Source organism: Ischnura elegans, chromosome 9 (genome assembly GCF_921293095.1).
Source record: "Ischnura elegans chromosome 9, ioIscEleg1.1, whole genome shotgun sequence".
Taxonomy (NCBI): domain Eukaryota; kingdom Metazoa; phylum Arthropoda; class Insecta; order Odonata; family Coenagrionidae; genus Ischnura; species Ischnura elegans.
In genome coordinates, this window is record NC_060254.1 from 25,254,117 (window position 1) to 25,269,924 (window position 15,808).

The window sequence follows — 15,808 nt, forward strand, 5'->3', positions numbered from 1 at the left end:
GATTGTAATAGTCATGGCGGCTTGTTGATGTTGTTTATGCTCACGAGTTTTAAATTGTAAAATTTCTTTATAAAGTGTTATAAAAATCATTTGTTAAGTAAGAGAAGTGGAAAATTAATTAAAACATTACACCGTAGATAAACTGAGCTGCTGTGAGCTAATGCAAAATAGGGTAGTTTCCTTCATCGAAGAAAACGAAAGGCATTGATTGCGATTCGTTACCCAAAATTGGTGCATACATTATATAAAAATTATTTGGTTTTAGAAACCCCAGTTTAGACAAATGTTAATGGTCAATTTTAACCTCATTTGAAAAAGGCCAGATTGCCGCCCATGCGATGCCACTCCACGTGACGTCACAGGGACCTAGATTGGTGCTAGCTGGGTACTCGGCTACCTGCTAGCAGCCTGCATTGCAGCGGCACACATATCCTCCCCCCAAGGTCACCTTACACAGTGGCAGCGAGAACCAGAATGACGTCAAATGGGCTTTTCCCAGCATTCATACATAGCCGTCACGCGCACTTGAAAATTTTCACTTTTCATTTAATTGGGAAAAATAGATATCATCATTTAAAAATCTAAGAGCGTGAAATGTGTACTACAGGATGATCTTTCTTTTTAGGCAGTAAAAAAATAATAGGAAACTACCCTATTGTAATGCAGTGTAGCATTCTTCAGGATAACCACACTTTTCTATGCTTTACCTAGGTTTATTTATAGAGGTTCTCCTCTGTGGTTTTATCAACTTACGAATAAGCTCTAGGAACGCATCTTGCTCGAATGTCGGAGTTTTATTGTATATGTACATGATTCAATCGTAAAACCACTTCCATATGCAAGGATTTTCCGCCAGCCACCATTCACAGCCCAGCATGCGGAATTGCAGAGACTCATCTCGTCTTAAAGCCACCTGATTTCACACGAACGGCGACTGGCAAAAAGTTGTATCATCTGAAAGCTGCCTCAATGTAGCATTGTCTGTATTTCATGTCGTAGACAGCGATCCCTGGGCTGGATTGAAATGGGCGCCATGCCGTCAAAGGTGCGATTCAATTCGTTAGACATAGAGACCTATGGTAAGTTGAAAGAACCTTGTACTTAAGAATGGTGCCATGCCGTCGACGGCGGCAGGCAAAAAGCTCATTTGAAAGCGACCGCGGCTACAGAAATGTTACAATTTTGGCAAAGAGCTGCAAACTGACGAAATCTTAAATGTGCATGTTACCGAGGAACTCTCAAAAGAAAAAAAGTGGACGCCATGCAATGGGAAAGTAATGTACGCATTTTTTAATCTTTTTTTTTCACTTTTTGCCCTTGAACACGCTGCACACTATTTTGCCTTTGGGCGCCAAATTCAAATACTCGCCACCGTTCCGAGCCAGTTCCAAAGTACCAACTTTATGCGATGGGTTCTCGATACTGGTTCCACAGGCCTAGGACTGGGTACGGGAACCGACCCATCTCTAGTATTGTATCATACCTTTTGTGAAAGAATAATGTAGTCATTGAGCCACAGTGCGAGTTTTCTTCATTGGTAGTGAATATGAAATCAGTAATTTATTGCATGATCTACAGTTTTAGTGAGACTAGTAACTACCAACCAACCAACATATGCCAACGACCAACTGTTGGCATATCTCATATGCTGATACTGTTGATGATCATGTCTAATCTATTTTGGTGTGATTTAATCAAGGTCATATTTGTTTTACAGTAATAATTTGTATTTTCCCCTGAATTTTTTTTATCTTTTTAGTGAAGACCAATCAAGTGAGATAGTAATAAGGTGAATCTGATTGATCATGAAATGCTTACTGTACTAATTCAGTAACATGAAATGCGTTAAAATAATTTTAGCTAAATATTCATAGAAACATTTTTAAGCCATTTTATCATGCGTGATTGTGGAACCAAATGGGAGGGGCTCCTTGTTGAAACTATATTCTTACTCAGCACCTCCATATTGGTTAAATTCACTCAAGCATTCTAAAATAGAAATGAACTTTTCTTTGAAAGAAACTTCTTTTTGCTAACGTAAGGTATCTTCTATTATAGTTTCAGAAATCTTTAAAAATACATATATTATTAATATAATTAAATTAAATGGAATATTTGTTGGCTACAGCAGTGGGGATTAGTCCTACCCTTCTATACCAAAGGTCGTGTTTTAAGTCCCACGTCTATAGGTTGCCCCTATCCGGGGCATGGGTGTGTGTGTGATAGTCTCTTGTTAATTGTTGTTGAAGCCCCCAATGTTTAGGCCTCATTGTGCTGTTTTCGGAGGTAAATGAGATTAATAAATAAATTTCTACACTAAAAGTTTTTGTTATTTCCCCCTTTTTTTGTCAAAAATGGCAATTTTTCATCGATTTAATGTGAGTTGATGCGTAGTTTCCCGTGGCATTGTCTAGATGATGTCTCTATGCTTGTGGGTTTCACCGCGTGGATTTTCTTTGCGTCGACTGTTTCTCCGGTATTCCAACCGGGGTCTTCAGGTCGAACCCGAAGCATCGACCTGAAGACGCCGGTTAGAATACCGAAGAAACTGTCGACGCAAAGAAAATCCACGCAGTGAAACCCAGAAGCATGGAGACATCATCAATGAAATTTGAGTTTCATTTGACTTCATTTCTTACCCCTGCAGACAAGTGAGCTCTGTGTGGGCTGAATGAATCCTTTTCTTTGATTTTCCTGTTGGAGAAACTTTTTAATGCTATCTCTGTTTTTTTTTCAGCCCAATCGGACGTATTACCTTGAGGATCCTGAAGGATATGCTTTGGAGTGGTGCCAAGCAATACAGGACATGTGGACGTATACCTATGGAATTTTGCCTCCTGTCAACTCTGATATGAGTAGTAACCCCTCGTCTTCTGGCGCTTCCTAACTAAGGCCTTTCTTAAGTGTTTAATACTCATGACCCCCCTCATGCATCATAGAACCCTCATGATGATGAACTATCCATTTACCTGATTCACTTCTGCCCATCTTGTTCAGTGCAATATTTCACTTGTGCACCATGTCATACTTATTGTGGCCTTTTAATATTTCTTGGGACTTCATTGTTCATCATGTTTGCTAACTGTTGAGCATCCATCACAAATTCCATCTTATATCTTGAATATATTTTCTAGTCATTTCTCCAAACACCACCAGCTTAATCTCACAGGGACAGGATAATGGCACAAAACTAACTGGGGAAGTTTGGCTTGAATATTTTTCCTTATAAGGGATACGTTGTCTTGAATTAGGAAACCGCCTTATCTCCTGTGCTAGTTTTTAAACATGATTTTATGTTCCGTATATCCGTTGGGGGGTGTACCGTGTGGAAAGTTTTATTCTAACTATTGTGTAGTAAAGAGTTTGTACTTATTTATTTCTTTCGATGATGTTACATTTAATTTCCATGGAATATTCCTTGACTTCTTTCTTCCTTTGGTCATGAGATTTATCCACTTATGTGGCATAATTGGGAAATATTTAGAAGCATATGTATGAATATGCTTTTGTAATGTGTTTATTAAGAATTATATTTAGGAATGTAAATCCTGCAGCTGTTATTTATTATTGAACTATGTTATAGGCGAGCTGTTTTGTTGTTTTAAAATAGATTAAATATGAAATGGCTGTTGTTAAAAATGTAGGCTCACCATAGTTGAGAATTTTCTCTGTATCACTCCAATTCTGCATGTAGGAATATTATAAAAATGTTTTTTTTTTCTAATTTAAAAACAATCTCTTAAACTTTGAAGACTACCGAAACTTGGGAGACTAAATACGTTGTGTACAAATATAATGACTCTTTTTCTAAGTATGTATTTATATTTAAAAGTATTTCTCTACAAATGCATGTATTTCCCTCTCTGTGGTACTTACGCTGTGTTATTACCTGTGAGAAGTTTGGAGCAACACATTTTAATCATGCTTGCCTTGCATTCTTTTGTGGAGGGGCGTATTAAGTTTTGGCCTATTTAACCATTACTTCCCCCTTATAATTTTCCCCAAATATTTCCAAAATCATCCAAAGCGGATCACATCAGAGTATTATTTTGTCATTTTGATTATGACCAAGTCAATATTTTGTTGTTAAGAGTAATTTTAATACCCTAACTGCTAGGAGATACCTTTTTAAGGGGTAATTGTGTGTTAATATGAGATATTATTGAATACTTATTTATTGTATCATTGAAAAGAATGAATGTATGCATTGCACTAGTTTTAGAGCAACTTTATGATGCACCAGTGTTCCATGCTTTCAACGGTGTTTGACAGGATGTATTGGAAGACTTTGAAGCCTCAGTTTTTTTTAGTTCTGTTGCTTCCCTCCCCATTGCATTTCCTAGATTCATGAGGGGGGTCATAGCACTCCTATGAATAGTACTAATTTATTAAAGCATGGTGTCCCATGCAGCCTGTAAAAGACTGCAAAGTGAGAGCTGTGCTGGGATGATGTGTGTGTAACTAGGAAAATTTGTAATATTTATTGATTAACAATCGAAGAGAACCAAAATGTGAGCAATACACTATGGTAAAACATTGGCAAGCAATCCTTATTGCATGATATGCATTCTCTTTGAAAGCAGAAGTTGGATTTATCGTTGAAAGTTGTTGAATAAAATTCAGTATTGGGGCCTTCTTCAGACATCTCTGTGTTGCAGATGATGTGTTTTCTTGTCTTAAGGTTAAAAGGAAACAGTTAAAATGTTTGTTAGTGATTGAGGGATAATATTGTGGTTTTTCATGGGAGTATTGCCTGAAAGAAATCTTGGTAATCTTATCCATAGTAGTCTCATATTGAGGAAGAAGGTTGGTACACATGCCTTACACCTTTCTTTTGTTTTGTAAAAATGGAAAGTGTTGGTGATCCCATCTGTATTTGTCATCTCATTAGTCTGTTAATTAAACTCTTGGGTGATTATATTAAAATATGTGTTAGCAATCAATAGAATTATTGCTTAATTGGATGAATTGAAGAAAATTGTTATGTTTAGAAGATGTCATGTTTTAAGCTTGTTGTGATGGTAGCATTGCCCGTCTCATTTGGCATTTATAGTGTAGGCAAGCTTTCATTTGAGTTCATGGCAAAGAAATGCAAGCAAGATTCAAGGGAGATGTACTACCTACTTATGTAGGTTCTATTGTTGTTGTGGTGCTTGGTTATTTTAACTAGCTTTTCTTCCTGCCAGTGCAAAGTTGGATTTGGCTAATGACACCGTCATGTGCACTTTCATGCAATTACAGATGTTAACTACTGGGTAATCAAATTTTACCCAAATACATACTGTAGTCAATCATAAATTTAGGTGAAGGTGATATACTGCTATTCAATTAATTGTATTGTTGTTTTACATATGTCATTGTTTTAAATTCTCGTAATTCTCATGAGAAATGTCCTCAATGATTTTGCTTGAGTGCCTCACCCATGCATTTTTATATGAAATGTTTCGATATGAAAAACATGAGTATGAGTGATATCTGGTATACGTTGGCCTTGTTGGTTGTTTTTAATATTTTGACACAGATTTATGGTACGTATTCTTTCACGGAAAGAAAGAAATGTAACTAAAATTACCAAATGGCCATTTATTTTACTTTGAGTAGTTCGATTGTGATGTGCGCCCTTTATTCTTCAACCCCTCTACTCTGTAGAAAATTGCATGAAAGCTTGCCAAGCTTCAAAGATTGGACAGTATTACAATAGTAATTGTGGCTCAAGAGACTTCAGTTCACATTGGGGGGCTGTTTGAAAGCCATTGGTGTGGGAGGAAAGGGATTTTCTGTAATTCATATCTTTTATTAAAAGGTTATCATACAAAGAGTGCATCCATTGTAGAACATAAGGCATTTTGTGTATGTTGGTGTTATGCTGAGTACATGTTATCTTAAGACTGGCTCTGAGTCGTGTGGCTGCTCCAAACCACCACTTCTCTGGCCCTTTCCTTCCATGCAATAATGCTGCATTCTCCCTCATAGCTGTTAACCTTGTGTGAACTGTATAAATTATGCAGGCACTTTGCCTGCTTTGATCTGTTACTAAAATCATAAGTTATTATTTATAGGATATTCTCTGAGGTGTTATTAAACATGATTTTCTTCTCAATGCCAGCTTTTTATTTGATTCCTTGAATGATTATTATTATTATTATGGTCTGAAAATCTAAGAGTGGATACCATTCTCTTGTTTCCATTAGTGAATGAGCAATTAGTGATTTCATCTACTCATGCCTGCTCACCTTAGCACAAATCTAATCCTTAAACCTACTTTTGGATTCTGTCACATTTAAGCTTTGAATTATAATTCCTTATCAAAGGCAGGAATGAAAATTCTTTATATTTTAGATATCAGGTTTGTTTAAAAATACACTATAGCCCCTAATATTTTCACACAAACCTCAAACTGCACTCATAAAACCACACTTTAAATAATTTGTTTATGCTATCTAAAAGCAATTGAGACTTACCTGCCAATTAAGCTTGAATTTTTTTTACTGTTTACTGCCCTTTTTTAGGAACAGCCTAACCAACAATTGGACTTCATTACTTTAAGGACGTAGACAGTATTAAGGAGCTGGTTGTTAAGCTTGACCTCCTTGGAAGTCCTTGATATTGCCAGTGATTGAAGATTGCAGTGATTTAAGAATTTAAATACAAAAGGCTTCACCTTCAATGAGGGCACAATTAAACTCCTTCAATGTAATATTATGGCAGAGTCACTGTGCTGACAATAATTCATCTCTATGATGCATATTAACTACCTACCACAATGAAAATGATGAAAGAAGTGCAAAATGGGTGTGTGAGTTATTATGTGACGGCTCAGGCTATCATATTAATCACCCCTGTTAGAGCCGATGTGATTCCAAACAGGTATGTGGTAAATGACTGATGTGGCATATATGAAACCCTGGATTCTTCTCAATTTTGGAAAGGAAAATGGCCTGTGGAATTGGCCGAAGGATTTTGTGAAGACTGTTTTAATACCGCTACCGCAAAAGAAGAAAGCTCTGGAATGCGGAGATTATAGGACTATCAGCCTAATATCGCTTGCGGCGAAAGTGGTACTGAGGATATTGAACAGACGAATGGAGGGGAGAGAAAACGAGTATTTGGGCGAAGATCAGTTTGATTTTAGGAAAGGGAAGTCAACTTGTGATGCAATTGCAATAATGAGGTCGCTCGTGGAACAGAACTTAGAATATGACCAGGACGTATATGCCGGGTGGGCAAGCATTGGCCAAGGTGTGAGGCAAGGCCCTCTATCGCTGAGGTGTCCTCTATCGCTGCTACATAATCACTGAGGAGATGGTAAGAGAAGCGTGGGACGAGTTGGAAGCTGGAGTGAAAGTGGGAGGAATGATGTTTAAATTGGTAAGGGTCACAGAAGATCAGGCGCTGATTAGCCAGTCAGCGAGGGGACTGCAGGCTCTAGTGGATGCGTTGGACGAACGGTGCGAGGAGTATGGGATGAGGATTAATCACAAGACTAAGGTAAAGTGTGTTTTTGTAAAGCATCGCGAGTGAGGAATGTGAGACTCAAGATAGAAGTAGGTGGGGAAAAACTTGAGCAGGTAGAGCAATTCAAGTATTTGGGCAGGACATTAGAGAGAAACGGACACAGTAGCAAGGACATCAAGAGGTGAATTTCACTAGCAAAGGAGGCGTTCATGAACAGGAAGGAGCTTCTGAGAGGATCGTTATGTAAGAGTTTAAAGAAAAGGTTAGTGAATAGTTTGATCTGGAGTGTAGCTCTCTACGGTGCGGAAACGTGGACACTGAGGAAAGAAGACGAGAGAAGATTGGAGGCATTCGAGATGTGGGTATGAAGAAGAATGGAGTAGGTGAAATGGACGGAGAGGAAAAGGAATGACGAAGGGCTGGATAAGGTTGGTGAGGAGAGGCAGCTTATAGATAAGATACGGAGGAGACAGAAGGTATGGATGGGAGGAGTACTTAGCGGGGAGGGGATGTTGAAAATGGTGTTAGAGGGTAGAAAGTTAGGGAAACGAGGGAGGAGAAGGAAAAGAAAAGAATTTTTAGATGGATTGAAAGGGAGTAGGCCTTACAGTGAATTGAAGAAGGCAGTGCTGGAAGAAAAGGGAGGCTCCCAGATCACTTCTTTAGTACTCCATAGAAACCTACCTTAATCGGTAGAATACTATAATAATAATTCTTTTGTATTTTGATATAGATTTTGAGATACCTAAATTTGGATCTGAGATTCTTATCTCAGTCCAGAGCTTGTAATAGTTGAGAGCTAGTGCCCCTGGGCTAGTTATCTACAAAGGGGATGAATGTGGCGGGCCAAGGGAAAAAATTTTGGGTGGGGATGCTTAAGCCCTCAAATTCTTCCCCCCTCTCCCACCCTCCCCACTCCCCCGGGCTACGTATGTACCTGGCCCAATAAATGCGTGAGAAGTATTTCAACTTAGTTATTTCCATGGATGATGTGTTAATCTCAAGAAATCTCAATAATTCCAGTAAGTAGCCCTAAAGGACATGCATGCTTTCAGCTCAGCTAGACACTCCATTGCTAAATCCAGAAAATAAAGAAATGTAGGCAATAAAAAAATCTACATCCGTTCTGCACGAAGAAAGCTAAGAAATTATGTGCAGCTATTGCTCAAGATAGTGTCACTGCATAGTGGCCAATCCCGGGACATGGCACTCTTTCAAAATATGTCCTGGTGTATGGGGCAGCTAGATGGTTTTTTGTAGAGATAAACAGTACTGTAAACCTTTTCAAAGGGGTTGACTCACCACTGCCTGCCTTTAAGCTTAGCCTTATCGCCTAGCAGGTCTTACTTGAAGTTTTTTCCACCAAATAGGGTAGTTTCCTTCATCAAAGAAAACGAAAGGCATTGATTGTGATTCATTACCCACCATTAGTGTATTCATAACATACAAATTATTTGGTTTTAGAAATACCGGTTTAGATGAATGGCAATGGTGAATTTTAACCTCATTTGAAAAAGGCCAGATTGGCGCCCATGCGATGCCTCACCATGTGATGTCACAGGGACCTAGTTTCTATATGAGTAGATAGGAGTTTTACATCGTCTGAGATTACCAATGCATGCATGAGGCACAGAGCTCAGGGAAACATGTCTTAATAATCACCTATTAAAACTAGCTAAGGTCGGAAAGTTTTCTTCGTTTGATAAGGTATTAATAATCCTTATTTAAGCCAAGCGCTACCTGCTAGCAGGATACTCTGCTACCTGCTAGCTTCCTGCGTCGTATCAACGCTCAAAGCCTCGCCCCAAGGTCACCTCACTTGCGGCAGTGGGAACCAGAACGACGTCACACAGAGATTTCCCAGCATTCATACTAGCCGTCGCATTTTCGCGTGCTTGAAAATTTTCACTTTTCATTTTATCCCGAAAAACAGATATAGTCATTTAAAAATCTAAAATCGTGACATATGTACTCCAGGAGTAATAATCTTACGATTTAAGCAATAAAAAAATATTAGGAAACCACCCTATTATGGTAAGCTCAAGGCAATGGATGATTTCATCCCTTATAAAAATTCTAGCTAGAAATTGGACACCCCTAGTAGGATCTAGCTGCATCTCCAAAAATGTTGTTTAAAACATGATTAATCTAGTAGGTACTTTGGAAGCCATGAAACTCTTGACTGTGGAACTTTTTTGTCATATCTTTGCTCATTTATTCCAACTACATGCTGTTTCCTGATGAATCTTAATGAATTCTAGCTGCTTCCATCCAAATCTTGCTAAATAGATCCTGCTAAATACTCTAGCTGGAATTTTTACTAGGGATCACTTTATTTATTGATACTAATTGCCTTTATGGTGGAACAGGCATAAAAAGATATGCAAATATTCCTCCGTAACATGCGTTTGAGAAGAAGATATAATTCAGCTGATTTGTGTCAATGTATTTGGAATAAAGGGTTCAATGTGCCAACCCTCAGTGTTTTAAGCTTCATTGAGCGATAAAAAGGCATGAGTGAGGTAGAACCTGAATAAACTGTCGAGGGAAAATACATTTTCAGTACTTTTTAGACGTGCATAATATGAGATTTATTCACTTTAAGTAAGATTTTCAATTTGGATTTTCTGAAATATATTTCATGTTATTAGAAAATGAAGCTCATTTTAGATTTATTTATTTATTTCCAAATTCCCTGTAAACAGCACATTGTGGCCTTTACAACGGGTCTTCAACATTAACAAAGCACAGCACAAACATCCATGCCCTGGTTAGGGATCGCCTACCCAGGTGGGATTCGAACCCACGACCTTCGGATTGGCAGGCGAGGACTTAACCCCACCGCCACCGAGGCCAGCAAGAAGGACCTAGGAAGAATAGGAATCAATCATCAAAAACCATAAAACACAACCGTCCAAGACTTGTATAATTAATCATGGATAAATTGGGCTTTTGCATGGAGTATTAAAAAAATCACCACTTTTCAAATGGTGCTTCTATCATAGAAAAAAGCTTTTGGATTAGGAGGAAATTTTAATTTTTCAAATTTTGAACTGAAAGTTAGCTATGAAGAGTTGATTTCTTCAAAGCTATAAACGAAGAAGCCACAACTTTAAATAGATAATTTTTGGAAGTATTTTGCATTTTCCGCAATTTTTCATCACAAAATTTTGCTTTGCTTTGGATTTGAGACCCTAAAAACATGATATGAGGAATAAATCAACACGTCTTCTGGTAGGCCCTTTTTGCTCAAATCTCAACTGGACTACTTAAGAGAAATTCATCATGGCATTTTTCCTGTGTTAACTTGAAGAATATCTTTTTTTCTACACTCCCATTCATGTACGTATTTCATTCCTTATGTCTATTTGATTTTTTTTATGCGGAACACCGACTCTCACAAGATTTCAACCTTTTTACTGAACTATTTTGGACCTCTTGCTGTCCCCTCTTTTTATCTCTCTCTCTTCTCACCATCCATCCTTTTCTTTTACCCATACCACCACTACTTATCCTCCCAAACAAATAGAACTGCAACAGGTTCTTTGGTGACAGCTCTGCATACACCATATTAAATTCATCTCATCAAGAAACTCATTAAATAATTTAATGAAAATTAATTAAGGATTTTACTTGGCACAAGGCAGCTGAAAAAGTTTTTTCCCTCATGCGTTTGTGTAGTTTTGAAAATGTTTCTTGATCAAGGTATGAGTAGGCAATTAAATTTCAGTTATATCTGTCATATCTTAATCTATCAACCTTAATACGTTGCCAGTAAAAAGGTATTATGTACTTGAGTTTTCATGCCAGGGTCAGTGTGAACCCTTAATGTCTTCAATTGCGTACTCACCACTTCATTTCCTGTGATTAAAAAAAATATGATTTTCCTCTCATTGGTACCCACATAGTAAAACATTTGAGGTTGTGCATATGGGAAGGATATGATTAGCTTTAGACATGAATATTCTTATGCCCACATAACATGAAATACATAAATTTAAAAAATATTTTTTTCACAAGATTTGCTTAAGATGACTAAAACTCCAGCTTGGACAGTTCACGTGGAAAGAAGAAATTAATTTACACCAAATGTTTATTATTATGAAGATGATGAAATTTGTGCAAATTGCCTGGTGGTCGCAGGAAAAAATGTATTAAAAACCTATCTATGAAACATATATATTATATATGTATGTATTTAATTGTTTCACATAAGATGAGGTGTAACCGATCCATCTTAAACGAAAGAGATCTTGCAAGTTCCACCAAAAAAACTTTTTGACACTTTAACATAATCTCACATACATTACCTGTCTACTTTCTAAAAACTTTTCTACATATTATTTAAACTTTTTGAGAAGCATTTGAAAATTTGTGCTGGTAAATTGTTCCAGTATGGCCCTACCTCAGAAAGAAAACTTTTTAATACTGAACCTTTGAGACCAGTACTTGAACTGGTGATCACTTTTCCCAACAAAATTTGGGTTAGTTACCATCTTCCATGATCTTCCCTGTTCACCATCTTATGTGTCTCACACAGCACCTTTTCCTCCAAAGTTCCAAGGTGTCCCATCCTAGCATGATAACCATCTTAGTAACACTATCTCTCTTTATGTTTTATTTTAAATTTCCTCCAAGTTGCTTACCTGCACTGCTTTGGATCCCAAACACAGCATACATTAGGAACAGGAAAACCAGGGTTCAAAAGGGTATGTCTTTCGTGATCTTACTGCATTCTTTGATATTTCTCATTACACTATGCAACATTTTAATAGCCTATTCAGCAATAACCTCCACATTTGATCATCATATCATTAAGAGATGAATAAGCACATGATTACACAACCTCAAGAGAGAAAATCATTAAGTGGTTTAAATAAAAATTCAGTGTAACAGGCAAGTGAGTTCTTTTAACATAAATTAAGAAATTTTCCACAAAGAAACACAAAGTCACCCAATTGATGTGGCTTGGATTTTCTTCCAAATACCATTACTCATTGGTACATTCAAGATATCACCTTTTGCTTCTGAGAAATCAAAATACATACGTGCGTAACCAGCTTGAAAGGAATTTTCTCTCGTGAAAGTCAAGAGGATTAGCAATGTACCAGTTACAGGATCAGCTAACTTTCCATTGTTAGAGATTTTGGGTTTATTAAATCGAAACTAGAAGCTTGAACATATGTACTGGAGGGGCTTCATATTAGCAATGATAAGATAACATTTCATGTTAATTAATTATATTTTGATAGTCTCAATAGTCTGCTAATATAATAGGTTGATTTTTTAACAAGCATGCTATAAATTTCATTCTAAAATTTTGTATTTAACATGATGACTCGAATTTCATGTATAATTAATGTACTTTTACAAACATTTCAAATCATCATGAGAGATATAAGCTATCAGAAAAAGGAGGTAGGATACCGCTAATGGTTTTTGCTGTAGTAGATCACTTCTACTTTCTAATTCAAAAATTAATATGAAATCTTTGGCTGTGTGCCACCAACACCACACAATTGAATTTAATCCCAGCTTGCAGTATACATACGTAATAATGGCCAAAAATGTTGGTTTGACTTTTGAATAACAATGTAAAAGATTTTAAATTTGAATGCAAATAGGCAGTGTTGAGTAATCCACTGGATTTGGCTTCATTCCTGAGAATTTAAATGCCATATGTATCTATTTCACTTCGTAAATTTATATTCTCATGAGATAGCACAATGTGGGAAATGCTTTATACTGTTATGCACATGTCATCTTCCAAATTTTAATTTAAAAAATAGCATTTCACCATTATCAATTGGATTAACTATTTTGTAATGAGATTTTTCAAGGGTCTACTCCCTCGAAGAGAATCAATAACATACAATAAAGCTAAACGCATAACACTGAATACTGCAAGCAACAATCAATATGCCCACAAATTCAAAATATGACAAGTAAAATCATAATGAAATTCAAACCCTACCATTTCAAGCAAAAACTCATCCAATTAAAATAGGGCTGACTTAACAATAAACAATTCCAGTATTACATAAGCTAAAAGTGGAAGTTCCATTTCTCAGGGCTTGCAAGAGAGAACAAATTATGAGAATCAAAGTTGCTATTTCCTGAAGCAAGATATAGTTATGAGCCAAAAAAAGATACAATAAATGACATGCTTCATTCAAAAATATGATAGGATATTACTAGCATAATGGCATACGAAGGAAAGGCATAGCATTGTCTCAAGGAAAGATATTACAGGGTTAGAAATGAAACAGAAGTTTACTATGAAATCACATTCATTGACCACAGAAATAAATACACAAATATTTAGTACAAATGAACAGCAAGGAATGCTTAAAATCATGGAAACCAAGAACTTTTTAGAAGTAAACATATCAACACATTGCATTAAAATTAGCAACTGACTACTAAGATTTATGCAAAATTCTACCCTATTCTGCTTATATCATGTGGAGACCTCAACTATACTTAAATAAAAAAAAACATAATAATAAAGATTAACTTCATGATCATAAGCTAAGACCGAAACATCAGAGAAAACTCATAAAGTTACTGAAGGAAAAAGATAATTGAGAATCAACCACATTAAAATCCAAGAACAGAGTTCACTTTAAAAGAATGACACTGGCATCAGAACACGAAGTTTCATAACCAAGGATCAAAATTGGCCTCCATGAAATTACTAAAATCTAACAACAGATCTATCCAGCTGAAGTCACCAAGGCGGTGGAATGATGAGATATTCTAGGATAAATCATAATAACCGCATAGGGTTTCTTTACAAATATGTACAAATTCATCACACAACTCAGCGAAATTTGTTGAATATCACTTTCAAATCTTCATCCGTAGTGTATGATAGGTGTTTGGCCTCGCTACTTCCAACGCTAGCACTATTTTTGAGGAGCATCACTAATAGGTCTTCGAAACAGGAGAACGTGTGGTTCTGTGGAGCAAAATATAAAACGTCTTATCACAACCAAGATAAATAACTATCGTTATGCATCTACGCAGGCTTCACAAGGCCTTGTCACCCGTATAGTTGATCAAGAATATTTCCTATATAAATAAACTGTCAACAGGAATTTATTTGTTTAAAGATCATGAAATCTCCTTTCTTACTTAGCAAACTTCCAAAAACGTATACATCGAGTAACAAGACCATGAATTCACTAATAAAACTTCAACACACGAAAAAAGAGGTAAGAAATGTTTCTTATGTCCGATTCACACAAGTGACAAGCGCATACTAGCAAGAGTAACGAATTTAGGAATCCAACAATGCAATACATAGTTGATAACATAGTAATAAAATCTTATAAACAATAAAAAACAATATAAGCTTGAATACCTGGGGTATGTAACATATAATGGACCCATCCCTGACTTTGTTGAACTCCGATGCTCCTCCATTCTGCTTCCGTCATTAAATGAGTCTTCGGCACCAGCTTAACAAGTTCCTTGGGCAGCATCACATGCCTGAGAAGGATGAAAAAATTAGGAATGATACCACACAGAAAAATTACAGGGCTATTGTCGGTCCCCAGACGACTGTCGATGATATGCATACATAAAAAAAACTCATAGTGAGAACACAAAACCATATCACTGATCCCCTGGGGCTGTAACCAACATAAGATATCAGGGGGACATCAAACATCACAACCCGAGCCATTGATATCAACGTGCCGATTACATACACTACCCTGTACATTCCATATCAAAACAAAATAAAGCTGATTTGACACAAATAAAGCATTTTAGGCACATTAAAGCGTTACCAACACAAAAAATGCCGATAATAAAGTCTTTTCGAGGCAGCAATAGTTCACTCCATGCTAAAGAGATGGAATTTGGGTCTTTCAAACTTTTAAAAAGCCATTTCTCTATCACGGAAAACTTTTGCCGCCAGAAACCATGCTTCACTTCAATAACGGCGACTAATATCACTGGCTACATATTATCAGTACTCACCTATATTCATATTTGTCGTCTTGATATTTATCGGAGTAGTAAATATTTTTGCTAGACATTTTTATTTATGCGGTTAATTCCAGAGGCAACGAATAAAAGATAATAATTGCTGCGATATTCGAGCAACAGCCGTTCAAACCTCACGTCAGTTTGCTCTACTGTGATTGGTCGAGAAATCCGAGGCAACAGAAGCACGGAGAGAAAAAGCAACTGGTAATAACTGCAATAAGTATTTAAAGAAATAACTGTACTTTTACCGAAGTAATTTTTTAATATATCCTGAATTATTTTATTATAAAATATATTCTTTCGAGTGAAAATTTTTCTAACGATAGAAAAAAGTTTTTAACAGTTGACTATCACA

At 36.6% G+C, this 15,808-nt stretch overlaps 2 protein-coding genes across 3 annotated transcripts in view; one reads left to right on the top strand and one right to left on the bottom strand.

Annotated features, from left to right (window-relative positions):
• The window catches only part of LOC124166111 (3-phosphoinositide-dependent protein kinase 1), a 34,300-nt gene extending 28,200 nt beyond the window's left edge, over nucleotides 1–6,100 (top strand). For both annotated transcript variants that reach the window (XM_046543758.1, XM_046543760.1), the window contains exon 12: nucleotides 2,738–6,100. In XM_046543758.1, coding sequence (XP_046399714.1) covers nucleotides 2,738–2,887 — 150 coding nt within the window. In that variant the 3' untranslated portion in view covers nucleotides 2,888–6,100. The remainder of the gene's footprint in view (nucleotides 1–2,737) is intronic.
• Nucleotides 6,101–13,727: 7,627 nt separating this feature from the next.
• On the bottom strand, nucleotides 13,728–15,622 carry LOC124165766 (cyclin-dependent kinases regulatory subunit). The gene is made up of 3 exons (XM_046543259.1): nucleotides 15,445–15,622; nucleotides 14,822–14,949; nucleotides 13,728–14,416 (listed from the first exon to the last, which is right to left on the bottom strand). Exons 1-3 carry the CDS (start codon nucleotides 15,501–15,503, stop codon nucleotides 14,364–14,366), a joined length of 240 nt encoding a protein of 79 aa, XP_046399215.1. The 5' UTR covers nucleotides 15,504–15,622; the 3' UTR covers nucleotides 13,728–14,363.
• Nucleotides 15,623–15,808: the final 186 nt, after the last annotated feature.